This window comes from Geospiza fortis, unplaced genomic scaffold (genome assembly GCF_000277835.1).
Source record: "Geospiza fortis unplaced genomic scaffold, GeoFor_1.0 scaffold12, whole genome shotgun sequence".
Classification (NCBI taxonomy): Eukaryota; Metazoa; Chordata; class Aves; order Passeriformes; family Thraupidae; genus Geospiza; species Geospiza fortis.
Window position 1 is genome coordinate 5158019 of NW_005054323.1, and position 14135 is coordinate 5172153.

General features: G+C 35.1%; 1 protein-coding gene across 1 annotated transcript in view; it reads left to right on the forward strand.

Annotated features, from left to right (window-relative positions):
- Positions 1-14135, forward strand: part of BNC2 (basonuclin 2) — a 324101-nt gene that overhangs the window by 199446 nt on the left and 110520 nt on the right. Inside the window, 1 exon segment of the mRNA XM_031056862.1 lies at positions 8204-8306. Within this exon segment, the coding sequence (XP_030912722.1) occupies positions 8204-8306 (103 nt within the window).

Here is a 14135-nt window from a genome sequence, read left to right on the forward strand (position 1 = left end):
CTTTATTCTAAAACATCTTCTATAAGGCAGTAGAAGTTTGTTTTGAATGGCAAGGCTGATACCGTACCATAAGAATATATATATTATATATATTTATAATATTACTTTACAGTAATCTAGATAAAAGAATATATATACTTTATAGTATATGTGTGATCTAAACCTACTCTCTTTCAGTTTAAAGCTGTTTCCCCTTGTCCTGTCGCTACATGCCCCTGTTAGAAGTCCCTCTCCAGCCTTCTTCCAAGCCCCTTTTAGGTAGTGGAAAGCTGTTATATGTACTCTTTGGAGCTTTCTCTTCCCCTGTCTGAACTATCTCAATTCTCTCAATCATTCCTCATAGGAGAGGCATTCCAGCCTCTGATCATTGTGGCCCTTATTTGGACCAGCTCCAACAGGTTCAAGTCCTTCCTTTGCTGAGGACTCCAGAGACAAATGCAGTACTCCAGGTGGGGTCTCACCAGGGCAGAGTAAATCACAGGTCCAGGACAGGCCAGTAAAGCCACTGGAAGCAACTTTCCTCCTGTGGTCTCTAAAGGGGACAGTGAGTTGTGGTTACTTGAGATGAGTGCCTGGGTGTAGCTTGTAGCGTTGTTCTCTAGAAGAGTCATGGTTAGAGAAGGGTATGTGAAACATCCATGCATGGATACCTATCTGACACTGACTGCTGCCTTGGCAACATATGTGGCTGAACTCTAGTGACTGACAGTGTTGGTTTCATAGCAGAAATCTGGTTTTCATCTATAAGTACAAATATCTGTATTTGCTAACGGGCTCTTGGGCACAGGGAATCTCATTCTTAAATCAACTGTGTTTTTCTTCAAATTTTAAGCAAAGAAGCTCTTGTCAGTCTTAATTTTTTCAGTGCAAATAACTTTGCTGCCTGAGATGCTCAGGCTAGGTTTGCATGCTACAGAAACATAGGGTGATAGTGTACCTGTAGTCTTTGTATAGTATCTGTAGGCAGCCCTGTGAGCTGAGTGTCCTGGAAAATAAAACATATATTCTGAGTTATATTTCTCTAGAAAAGTCCAGGTAGCATTCCTTAACACAGGTTTCTACTTTTACTGGTGTCTGGGATAGAAATGAAGAGCAGTTCCTAAATTAATGCAAGACTACAAACAATTTTTTTTCTTCTATTCTTATTCCCCATTCACTTAACTGCTCTTTCTCAAGAAGACTTGAAAACAGTTTTTACCATGCTTAGAGACTAGGTTTTCTTTACTCCAGGAAAAGCTGTTTTATCCTATTAACAGCTTTCTCTGTTGTTAGCATGCTTCCCTTCATATTATATTAGTAACTGTTTTCTTGAATGCTACAGAGAAATATAACAATATTATTACCTTTCAAATTGTATTTACTGAAAATAAGTACAAGTAAGAAACAATACTAATATAATGTGATGTGAAATTGCTAATAAAATACTGCAATGCAGTGAATACCTCAGAAGGTATTTGAGTATCTCTAAATGGGAGAGAGATTAAAAATATAATAGCATTACATTAATGTTTCAGATCATTCAAATGCAAAGTTAATCCCCCCTTACTGTTTTTTGTTTTGGGCAAGGCATTGTTAGGCTAGTAGTATTGAAGTCAGTAATGGTCATGTATCACTTATTGTCTCTAGGTGAGTCCTATGTATAAAATCATTCATTTCCTAATGATAAATCAAAGTGAACTTTTATTATAAAAAAATCTGTAACATTTTTGTGCCAACAGAAGAAATAATAATGCTGAGTGCTTCTGTCTTACCTGCTTCGTCATTCCTCACCATGTTGTGTGAGCAGCTTATTAGCCTTATCTCTGGAAAGGTATATATTAGCATTACACATTTTTTTCAGTTTGGGCAGTTATAGGTTGAGTGGTTAAGTGCATCTATTGGAGTGACAGACCTGGGTTGGTATCAAGGCATTCCCCTTCTTCCAGTCCAGAGTTTTGGCTGCTGAATTACCAACACAAACATTTTAGCTGAGTTTCAACATTGTTATTTTTATACCAGAATTGCATGATGGAGGAATAGTCATCCTGCATCATTCTGTCATCCTGCAGAGACAGAAATACTTCTGCATGTTTCTGCTACATTCTGGAGAAAGTGCAGCAAGCACTTCCATCCCAATTTTCCCTCTTTTTTAGAAGTTAAAATGTAGGTGAGAAGGGGGATAATGAATCCCTTGTTTAATTTTGCTTGTGGGTTTTTTGCTTTACTTACCAAACTGTCTTTATCTCAACCCAACAATGTTTTTACTCCTACTATTCTGATTTCTCTCCCCTATCCCACTGTGAGTGAAGTGAGCAAATGTCTGTGTGGGGCTTAGATTTCTGCTGGGTTTAAACCAAAACAGTTGCCTGTAATACCAGTCTCATTACAGGAAGGTGACATTGTGCATTTCCTAAATGTCAGTATACAAATGATCCTCCTTTTGATGTTCATTTGGAAATAGACTGTATTCTGCCCTTGATTTGCCAGCTATTAAAAGTAGTGTAATTTCATTTGGATCTTTTTGCTATCTCTACAGCAGAATTTTTGCTGTGATCTTTTAAATAAGTACTTAATTGGCAGGAAAAAATATTTATTTGGATTCATAAAGTAGTAAAGGAGTGACAGATCTTATAGAAGCTTTTAAAAGAACATATATGGGCTCTGAAAAAAAAAGAAAAACTCTGAACCTAAAACAGAAGTGTGGTACAATCCTGTCATACAGACATTATCTTCTTAGCTTTATAACAAAGAAGCAGAATGAAAAATTAATGGCATAGGAGACTTTCTGTTAATAAAGTGTTGGAACATTTGAAGAACTTTTCTGTTGTCTTCTACTTCCTACCTTATTCTGTCTTGAGTCAACATACATCAAAACAAGTGTGGATCTCTGTCTTACTCATTAACTTTGATTATTTTGGTGCACCGTCATGTCTCAAGATCATCTACTTTATTTAAAACCTTAAAATTGTTTTTCTAATGACAGTGTTATTTACTTTCAATAAAATATTAGTTCAAAATTATGTAATTTTTTATTTGCAATAGAGAGTAAAACTGTTCGACAATGGATAGAAAATGTTTGTTTAACGTGTTTGGGTTTCTCTTAAAGTTGAGACATAAGCTGCAAAAAGTGCTTTTTGCTTTTAACACTTCCCATAATTTCATGCAAATATTTCATTCATTGGTATACAACACCTGAACTGTTATTAGTTTTAAGAACATAAATGAGATTATTTGCTCTGTCAATTAAATGTGGAAAGCTCTTGCCTGTATTACAAAAATACATAGAAGTTGTGAATTGTCTTTATACAAAATCTTTATTGTACAAAATCTAAATTTCAAATATACATATATGTATATGTGTGTGTGTTTAAAACCCATGGCATATTTGCTAACTAACACATTTGTGTAGAGTGCATACTCACTTAGTCTTACACATTTTAATGCAGCTGCCAAGAACTAGACTTATGCACCAGTTTGCTTGTTTGCAGTCTCACTAAAAAAATTTCACAGGACTAAATAATCTTCAAGCCTGATGCTTCTGTGACTGATAACAGTGGATTTAGATTAGCTGAGCTCTGTGGTGTAAATGTACAGGAGATGCATTAGAAAGGTAGATGGAACATCAATGCAGAGAATGAGTATACTTTACTCCATTATGTATTCAGGTGCACAGCGATACAGATGTAGAAAGAAGACATTTTTAAATACCTTTTTAAAGGCATTTGAGAAAGGTGAGGCAAGGACATTAAGAATAAGACTCTTTAATCCTGCCACTGCATAGAAATATGTAGTGGAGACTTCAGTAAGATGCTATTCAACCTCACAGAACTCTTGAAGCCTCACCATGAGTTACATTACAAAGCTTTGTTGCAAAACATACCTGTCTCTCCAGAATGTTGCATCCTTTAAAACGGCCTCCATCTATTGTGATCACTTGTAAGAAATCCAGAGAAGGAATCATATCTGTTCTTTCTGTTCTCCTTCTTCTCCCACACTGTCATTCCTTTCATGGCAGCCTATTGACTCTCATCTCTTGGAAGCTCTGCAGAATAGCCAGAAAGATTGATTTTTCCATTACTGCTGTAGGCTATTTCTATTAACATGTGAATAATAATTACTTTTTAGAAATAATAAAACCACCCAAACAATATTAAATTAATATCCTTGGTCTGGGAGAAACCCAGAGAAGTCAGATCTTTTAATGGCCATACAAACTTATGCATAGGTATACTGACATCATGCTTTAATATTAGGCAGAGTTCCTTTCTTTTTACATTATGCTTTACAGGAAGACCATCTCAAAGAGAGCTGCAGGATATTTCTCAATGTCAATTTTAAAATTTTAGGATTTAGTCAGCAGTATAAACTATTTTAAATTATTCCACTGAAGTCAAGCCCATTTCCTGCATAGGTCCTCAAGGACCATTGTAATTTTGATACAAGTACAAGAAGAAATATGTTAGGAACTCAGTGAAAGATATGTACTCCTGCTAACTGCAGGTCATTGACATGATAAAATATAGCAGCATGTATGTTTCAAGGAGGTGTATGTACAAACCTATGTTTTGTTACATACTTAAGGTGTTAACCTGCAAGTTGTCATCTAAATACATGATTGCTTATCTACTAATACACAGGAGACTGTGTCTTCTGATTTTAGTATTCCTTTCACTATTCGCTGGTTTCTTTTCTTTCTGTTTTCTTTCTGGCTTTCTTGGGGAAGCTCCTGAGGAAAATCTCAGGGAAAATTTCTGTTCCTTTTCCTAGAAAATAGTGTAGTATGTAAAGTCCCATTGCGTAAACCTTTCAATCAAAATCTTGGGAAGGCAGAATTACAGGGCATGACTTGTGGAATGCCTAGCTAACCTCTTCTGGAAGCATTTTCTGGCAAAATTCTAACATGGTACACCCTTGGATTTTTATACCTACACTTTAACAGGTTAGAACTATGGTTGCAATATTCAGCTGCTACATCGAAGATCTTTCTATCATCCCCACTTCCCACCCCATCCCTTTAAAAGTGAGCAATACCAAATGTCCAACCACAGTTACACCAACCCACTCAGCTACCTACAGCAACACCAGCTACTGTACCTTAAAATCCTGCTGCTGAGGAATGGAGGTCTGCATGCAGACTTTGAGTTCTTACATTTATCTATGCCACATTCACCTTCAGCTGCCCTTCCGGCCTTCCTGAGCCTGTTGCACAAGCTGCCAGCGACTTGTAGTCCCAAGCTAAGTAGTATTGAAAAACAGGTGAAAATACTGTTCATAATGGTGATACATGTGTTTGTAAGGCTCAGTGAATTTGCTAGTTGCATTGTGAAGGTCTTAAAGCACAATAATTTCTTTCATGTTAATGAATGTTAGTGTTCCAATGCTGTGTGTACAATCACACACTGATTTTGGCATCTTGAATCTTCCTGTCACTGAGTTCCATTGGCTTCACGTTGGGTATTGGAGAGATCTCAGGTAGTTACAGTAATTCTGAATTAACTAAGCAAAGTGAAAAAATAATCTCTGAAATAAAGAAAAAATTCTATTTGAGAGTTTCGGTAGCCTCTACTACTATAGAATGGCTCCAAATTTATGTTGCATCTGCCCTGGCAACACTTAATGCCATTGTGTCTAGTTGTTGTTTAGGGAATGTGGGCATCAGGCTAACAAAATAATTTGCCCAAGATCATGCCAGAACATGAGTTAGAATGAGTATTTCTGGTCCTACATGAGCATCTTCCAGCTTGAGGGGTAATCTTCATCATTCAGAAGTATGCATGGGATTCTCTGTAGTGGAATGGGAAACTACTGAAACCAAATTACGTCCTGGCATCAATATACACCCTTGGCAGAAAAAGCAGCCAAGTAAGGCCAGGCTGAATATTTTGGCCATGCTAATTATGTTTTGATTTTTTCATACCAATTGATATGAATTTATAAAAATGCATAGCTCTTTTTGAAGACTTTTAAATTTATTTATTGGAGGAAATAGCTAATATTTTCATGTTTCTAAAAAATATGGGTGGATATTTTCAGCAATATGAATAAAAGATAGAAATCATACCAATTAATTAGTTCAACACTTTAATTCAGAGAAGAGGAAAGAAAGTTACTCTTAAGCTTCAACACTGTATTTCAGGTCCAAGCTGAATCAAATTTTTACAGGCAACCTGTTGACCTCTAGGCCAAAAGTGGATAGGGTTGTAATGGAAATGCTGATGAGCCTTAATAAAGCAACTCTTCCAAATGTCAGAGTTTGATCTAGTACATGTACTGCACTATATTACACCTTTTACATGTACTGCAAATGACACATGAAGAAATCAAAATATCATCAAATACAACCAATGTATGTGATGTTGGTGCAGAGATCTCAAAAAAGTGGTGAATGTGAGAAAATCTTCTATGGTAAAATAAAAATATCATTTTGAAAGACCTCCTTCTTGCAGTACAATTAATTACTGAGTTCATTAATTAATGAACATATTAGCAAAAGAACACCATTACTGACCAGTGTAGTCTTGATATATTACCAGGTCAATACACTATTGAACATGAAACAGGACCTTCCAGGAGATTTTTTTTCTCATAACCCACAAACACATATATTATTCCTGCATGGTCAGCACTTCTTTGGTACCCTTATATTTCGTATTACTAATTCTTTTAATCACGCATCCATAGAGCAATGTTTTATAACCTGGCTAATGAGTAATTGGACAGGTGACATTGGGACTGAGGCCCTGAAGTGTCAGGCATAATAGAGCAGGATTTTTTTCCCTCACTAGGTTTTTGAAAGTAAAAGGTTGTAAAGGAGCAGACAGGATAAGAGGAATAAAGGACTCTTTTAACAGAAATTTGTCAGAGAAATACAGATATTAAATGTATCCATGAACTATAAATGTCTTTACTTTTCTTCTGATGCAGATAAATAAGTGAAGGGATCAAACATTTAGAATAATTCTGAGGCTTTTTCAGCAGCTAAGGAGCTTAGCCAGGCCAAGCTAATGCTGGATGTAATTTATTTAAAGTCACTTCAGTTAAGATAATATTTTTTGTATGGAAAATATGTGTATTAATTCTTCATAAAAGGCAAGAGTCTTCAAATTCTTTGGTTTCTCTGTGGCAATGCGTACCAAGCACCCTTCCCCCACCTTAGCCCCCAAGTAATCATTGATTGCATCTAAATCTATAGAGATATCTTTTCCTGGCAGCTGCGGTAGTTACAGTAGATTGTTAATCTGTGAATGATCAGAATAAGCCTCTCTGTCTCAGAAATCTCCATGCAAATTACATCTAAATGCATGCCATAAATTTATTAGTAGCAGTTTGAAGTGCACAGGTCATCTTCTACACTATTTAAAAACATATGTCTGTTACATTAGAAAGAGTCTCATTCAATTTATAGTCACTTTTCTGTGGCTGTAGTTAGCCCTTGTCAAAGTAAAACTGTGTAATTTTTGAAATAATTCTAAAAAGGAAGATGAGAAAGTCTGTTATTAAGGAAAGTGTATTATTAAGCTAATTTGAGATCTCTGCATGGGACTGGAGTTTCGCTATTCGTACTTTAAAACAGAGAAATTCATGTTTAACAGATGAGGAGTTTTAAGAGGTAAAAGGCTATTCCTAGATATTGGAGAAAGTGAGAGATGTAAAGGCAGGTTACAGGATGTTTTTCAAACCAGTCCTATTCTTGTACCTTGATCAGTTTATTGTTTTGGGAACACATAAAATCCATGACTTCTTTTTGCAGTTATGTGTTAGGTGAACCCAAAAAGGAAATTCAAAAATAACCTTTATACTCCATGAAGGAAGGGGAAATATATTTGTAGTTTTCCTTTTCGTATGTTTTTGTTTCCTAATTTTTATCTGGATTTGAAACTGGTATGCTCCTATGGTAAGATATCCCTAGTTACTTTCTTTCTTTATGAAGTCAGTGCAAAACCAGGATATTTATGGAACTCCTACAGCATCCTCATGCTACCGGTTTTCTTTCCTAAAGAAAATAGAGCAAATTTTTAAAATACTTCAGGAATTTATTGATCTCCATGGGACATACTGACATAAGTTTTTAAAAGAAAATTAATTTCTACTTAAAATAGGAGCTAGGCTTTGAATGTTAGAAGGCGGGGGCTTTCTATGTAGCTCATATCATTCTAACTATCACAACAAATTTGTACATGCAGGATGAAATACATTAACATGTGTCTTCTGTTTCTTTTTCCAGGCCATCCGCTGTACACTGGTAAATTGCACATGTGAATGTTTTCAGCCAGGGAAGATTAACCTGAGAACCTGCGATCAGTGTAAACATGGCTGGGTGGCACATGGTAAGAAATATCTGTTCTGGGCTCGTTTTTTTCAATTCTTTCCATCCTTACCAGTATCTTTAAATAATAAGAACTGGATTGATACATACAGTAGTGGTACCTATTTGTCTACATATGCATGTGTGCACAATCTATGTTTGTCCTTATGTATGCACATGCATTTTTTAGAGCAATTTGTAGGATGTAAAAGTAAGAGTCTGTTATTCCGGTGACAGCTTCAAGTGCCACTTTCAAAAGCTTGTGTACAACTCAAAAGTATATTCTAGCCTCCAGGAAATAATGTATTTCCTGTAGGGCTTAACAGAAGGGCAAAAAGTTTACAGTACGGTTGCACAGCAGAGTTTGTATTGCAAAGAAGCATCAGCCAAGAAGTCATGGGGCTGAATGGAAATTCAAATTTACCGGTGTCAAACATCCAGATCTCACATGTTGAGAGTATATCCTATATTGTAAAGAAAGTCTGCATATGTGATTTGTGAGCTAAACCTCTCTTCCCATGTTTAAGTATCTTAATAAAGATAGGAAGGATTAGAATTCCCAGATCAGGCATGAAAGGCACGATAGGCATAAAAATTCACCGAAAGACCTTCAATTTTATTTATCCTTTTCTACTTAATGTTCTTGGAAGTGTTTTTTTCTTGATAGTCATTATTAAATTAACGTGAGAGAGTAGGAGAGAGCTCTATACACCATTAGAAAGCAAATAAGGAGGATACTTAAAATGATTTAATAAAAGAAAAATAGGGAGGGTTTGGGGGTGGGAGAAAGAAAGATTACTATATGCGTGGTAGAAATTGCTGTTGAAGTTTTCTTCTCATGATCTAGAATATTGGTACCTAAGCAAGCATAGCCCTCATCCCTCATTTCTGCCAGACATTCAGGGGCTTATATTCTGTGAATTTGATGTTATTTTGATGAGAACCTGGGTGAAAAGTTAGTACTTTCCTCCTAAGATACATTTGATCTCTATTTATTTAGTTCATATCTGTGTGGTTTTGTGCTTGAGTATGCTGACATATGGCAAATATGAATGCTCAAAAAGTTCAACAGCATAGATTGACAGAGAAGTTTTTATTCACATGTATGGAAAGAAAAACAGGCATGCAGGTACCGTGGAGTCCCGTGTCACTGCCTAACATTGCCTCCAGACTGCCTAGAAAAGCCCTAGCACCACTCATCTGGTAGCTGGTTATAAGTTTATTGTATATGAGATTATCTAGGGACATAGTATATCTTTGTTACTCTTTTTTCCCAGAAAATGATATTCAGTCACTGTATAACCAGATTCACCTTTCTTAGAAGAATCACTAAACCTCACAAAATTTGTATAGTTCAGGCACTCTTCAGGTTTTGTGTTAGAACTAGCGTCTGAGGTTTTGGTGATTGGAAAATAGGGAAGCACTGTCTAGGTATTTTCCAGGGTGTCCTCCTGATCAGCAATAGAAACTGAGTCAAGCACTTAGATTCTGACTCATGGCCATCCTGAATTTTCTTTTTAAGGAGTACATTTTGGAAGAGTTTAGAAGAGAATAATCAGATTTTCCTCCCTGTGACATGATTGTTCTCTGTGAAGTGATTGAATTCAAAATCAGAATATTATGACACCGATCTGAGATTACCACTGTGTATATAATAGAAATGTCCCTGGTTTACAAATCCAGAAAGTTGAAAGCGGAACATGATGGTTTGGGATGCTCCCATACCTAAATGCTTAACATTCCAAAAAGAAAAACTTAACACAGCTATACATTATTAGGAAGTGTTTATATTGCTATTGTGCCAAGTGAATAATGTTCTTATTGTTCTTATTTTTATTTTTCTTTATTTTTCTTTTTTTTTTTTTTTTAGTGCACTTTGTGTGCAATCATCTGGAGTACTTACATTTTATGGCAGAGTGAGACAAGTCAGACATATGTTTCACATCCATCAAGCATAGTCTTGTAAATTATTTTCTGGAGACGATGATGTATCTACTTCAATTCTTGATCTTAGCTGTTTTTGAGGATTTTGAGGGCAGCATTCAGGAGACAGGTCAATTCACTGCACTCTACCACCTGGATTTCAAAATGACTAAAATCAGGTTGCATCTCAGAAGTCCTTTACTTTAAAAATGTTAGCACAGTACTTTCAGAAGTTGTTCCTTGAATGCAAAGAGTATTTCCTGCTGCTTTAATTAAAGGGTTTCCATATAATTTTTATTAATGAATTTCAGCTCAGCTCTTTGACACATGATGTAGTGCTTTACTGAATGCAATTATCAAAGAATAGGTGTTTCCAAGAGGAAGTACTGTGCTTATTCAGTTCTGATAACCTAGAATCATAATTAACTGTATAGATCAAAAAATAGCTTAGAATTGCATTCTACTCATGCTGTACTTGACTAATCTGTGTGGAATTAATTCATTTTCATAGCTGCCATTTAAAACATTGGAATTTTTCGAGGGAGGAGGAAAGGGCATACAGCCACCACTGTACTACTGCACTTAGCAACTTCTGGCCTGTTTTCTTCTCTCCTGCTTCCATTGTCTTTCTCATATTTTCCCTCACTCATCTAAAATAAGCTGCACACATCTTGAAAGAAAAGGTTTCCTACAAGTTCAGATACACTTGTCTGGAGTTTCCAAACCTAGAATTGCAATTATATGAACAATATTACATTGGAAAGTACTTTTGTGGCCAGATAAATGTTGCAGTTGTCAGAAGTTCAGCTTACCGAGTTCTGACTCCTGTACTACAGTAGCAATCCTACAATCAGTGTTTTTAACACCAAAGCCAAAACTGCACAGAGCTTTACAGCATTATCAAGTACCACTAGTACTGCTGTGCATAGTGGAGAGTGGGTTAGTCCTAGGATTAATCTCTGAGTATTTTAAGGGATTTGGGAGACTAGACTATTTTCATTTGTTTTCAGCTAAAGTGAAAACAGTGTTTTCACAGAGTGTTTCACACATAAAGCATTTTCAGCTGTCTTTCATATTGTCAGGTTGGGTGGGGATTTATTTTCCAACCCAAAAATTAAATGTTTGTAATTAGATAAGCCATTTCTTAAACTTTAAGAAGTCAAACAGATAAGTGTGTGACTTCTTTTTTTTTTTTTTATGGTAAAGATGGTTTGTGTAGTTCATATGGAAAATAAAACCTCATTAAAATCTTAATAGTCATTTTTTAACCCAGGCAATTGGTATTTTGTGGCTTTTAAATAATATGGTACTTAGGTGACTACAAAAAAATAATACGCAAGTGCTTGATTTGTTCTCCTGCTACTTTTTTGTATTAAAAGAAGAATACTATCCTGTGAAGATAGTCATGACATTTTACTCTCTTTAGCACAAAACCGGAAACTTTATTGGAAACAATGAAAAAGCCGCACTCTATTTGCCATGTATTTCCTCTAGCTGAAGTACCTTATCCTATGAGGAAAGAAATTAAGCAAGTCTGCAGTTAAAAGGCAGAAATTTCATTGACTTTGCATTTTGTCTTTTGTATTTGTCATTGATGTCAGAATAACAATTACCATGCTGCTAGCAGGAACACACTTATTATATCTTGTCCAACAGATCCAAAGACCCATTGTAGTATTAATCAAGTACAATCTTACCTACTCTCATAACTGTTTTGCTCAAAAAAAAATGTGTTAAGGTGACATAAGTTATAGTGGACTAAAGCTATTATTTCTGATATTCATTCTACTTATTTTAGTTTCAATACCCCCACAAAAAACCTAAACAAACAAAACAAAGCAAAACAACCCCCCACAGTATAATAATATTACTAAGTTTGTGTGAAGTCATTGTCATCTTGTTTCAGACACAATCAGAAAATTAGAAATTACAAGTTTTTTTCTTACCCTGAAATGGGTCAGGGGTAAATCTCAGAGATCAACAGCATGTTTCATACTGTGCATACTTGGACCAACTGAGTTTTACACTAATCAATCTACTCTAGGAAACTAAGCATCCTATAAACATTTTTTCTCTCCCCCTTCTTTCTTTCTTTCTTTCTTTCTTTCTTTCTTTCTTTCTTTCTTTCTTTCTTTCTTTCTTTCTTTCTTTCTTTCTTTCTTTCTTTCTTTCTTTCTTTCTTTCTTTCTTTCTTTCTTTCTTTCTTTCTTTCTTTCTTTCTTTCTTTCTTTCTTTCTTTCTTTCTTTCTTTCTTTCTTTCTTTCTTTCTTTCTTTCTTTCTTTCTTTCTTTCTCTCTTTCTCTCTTTCTTTCTTTCTTTCTTTCTTTCTCTCTCTTCTTTCTTTCTTTCTTTCTTTCTTTCTTTCTTTCTTTCTTTCTTTCTTTCTTTCTTTCTTTCTTTCTTTCTTTCTTTCTTTCTTTCTTTCTTTCTTTCTTTCTTTCTTTCTTTCTTTCTTTTTTGTTTTGCCCTCATAGAAAAATGTAGTCCTTAGTCTTCTAATGGTTTTGGATGTCTTTTCATTTGCATCATGCCAGTCAGCTCAGTTCAGGGGGCTCAACTATTCATTCAAGTAAATTTGAACACCTTTCTAAGGTACGGTGAGGCCGCATACAGCCCCAAATAAGATTTGGTCAGATGTTCTCTCCAGTAACTTTGAGATTAAGTTCTGTTTGTTTGTAATAAAAAAAAAAAGATGAAATAACATTAACTAGTAGATTTTGGCACACAGGGCCCATCCATTATTTTTCTGTCTAAAAGCTGCCATACAGTGAAGAGTAGTAGTCAGAGACTTGCCATGTGAGTTACAATTTCACCTTGTAAAGGAATTTTTCTGGTGCTATGCTAGTATTTATATAAAGCAGGTGCTAGCTTGCTTTTAATGAGGCTAAGAATGGAAACAACCTCCATTAGAAAATGGAGAAAGTTGTAAAGTCAGATGCATTACATGACTGTGACTACTTCATTTAGAATGGTTGAGTTTTCTGAATTTCTGCATGTTAGATCATGCAATTGTCAGTTAAAAGAAACCTGAAATGAAAACAGAAGGAAGGATAGGTGAAAATAAATGACGAAAAGAAACAGAAGAATGCTGCGGAAATTTTAGAAATCACATCTATCCCTTACCCTGAATTTTGGACTTGATCTAGGACTTGATCTAAGAAGAAGGTTTAGAATTTAAATGTGAGTTGCATAGGAATGAGATGGGAATGAGTGCTATGTTGAAATAAAATTAATCTGAATTCCTATATTTGTATCAGTCCAAAGATGTTAAGTGAAAGAAAGGTTTGCAAAGTCAAAGATCATCTCTAACAAAGTAAAACAAAATGAAAACATGTCACTGATCCTAGAGTCTCTCTAAAAGCTGGCAGAACTGCCATGTTGTTCTTTACTTTAAAAAGGGGATTTTTAAGCAGAGATTAAAATTTTAAAAAGTTGGGGGTGGGAGGAAAAGAAATAAGAGAGAAATGTAATTATAGTTGACTAGTAAAATAATTGGGTTATATCTGCATCATCTGGTAGGATATAAAAAAATTGTCACCATTTATAGTATCAAATACAGTTGTTTCCTTCTATAAAATTTATTTAATTATTTACAGTTTCTCGAGAAAATGAATTTTAATAGTTATTTTTAGATTATTAACAAATTTTTTTTTAGATTTTTAAAAAATCTAAAAGAAGTTATTTTTAGCAAGGTAATTCTCTGCAGCTCATTGATAATGAAAGCTAGCCTTTCATGACTTTTAAAGTAAAACTGTTTTAGATGTAGTCTGGATTTTCCTGTCTTTTACTGACAAGATCATTTTAATCCACCTGTTATAACTTTCTTTTGACCCTGAAGGTGGAGGCATAATTTTCATTACTGAGTTGCTTCCAGGAACCTTACAAGATTAACCTTCATTACTGGTAAATACTTTCTAAAGTGTCCCTC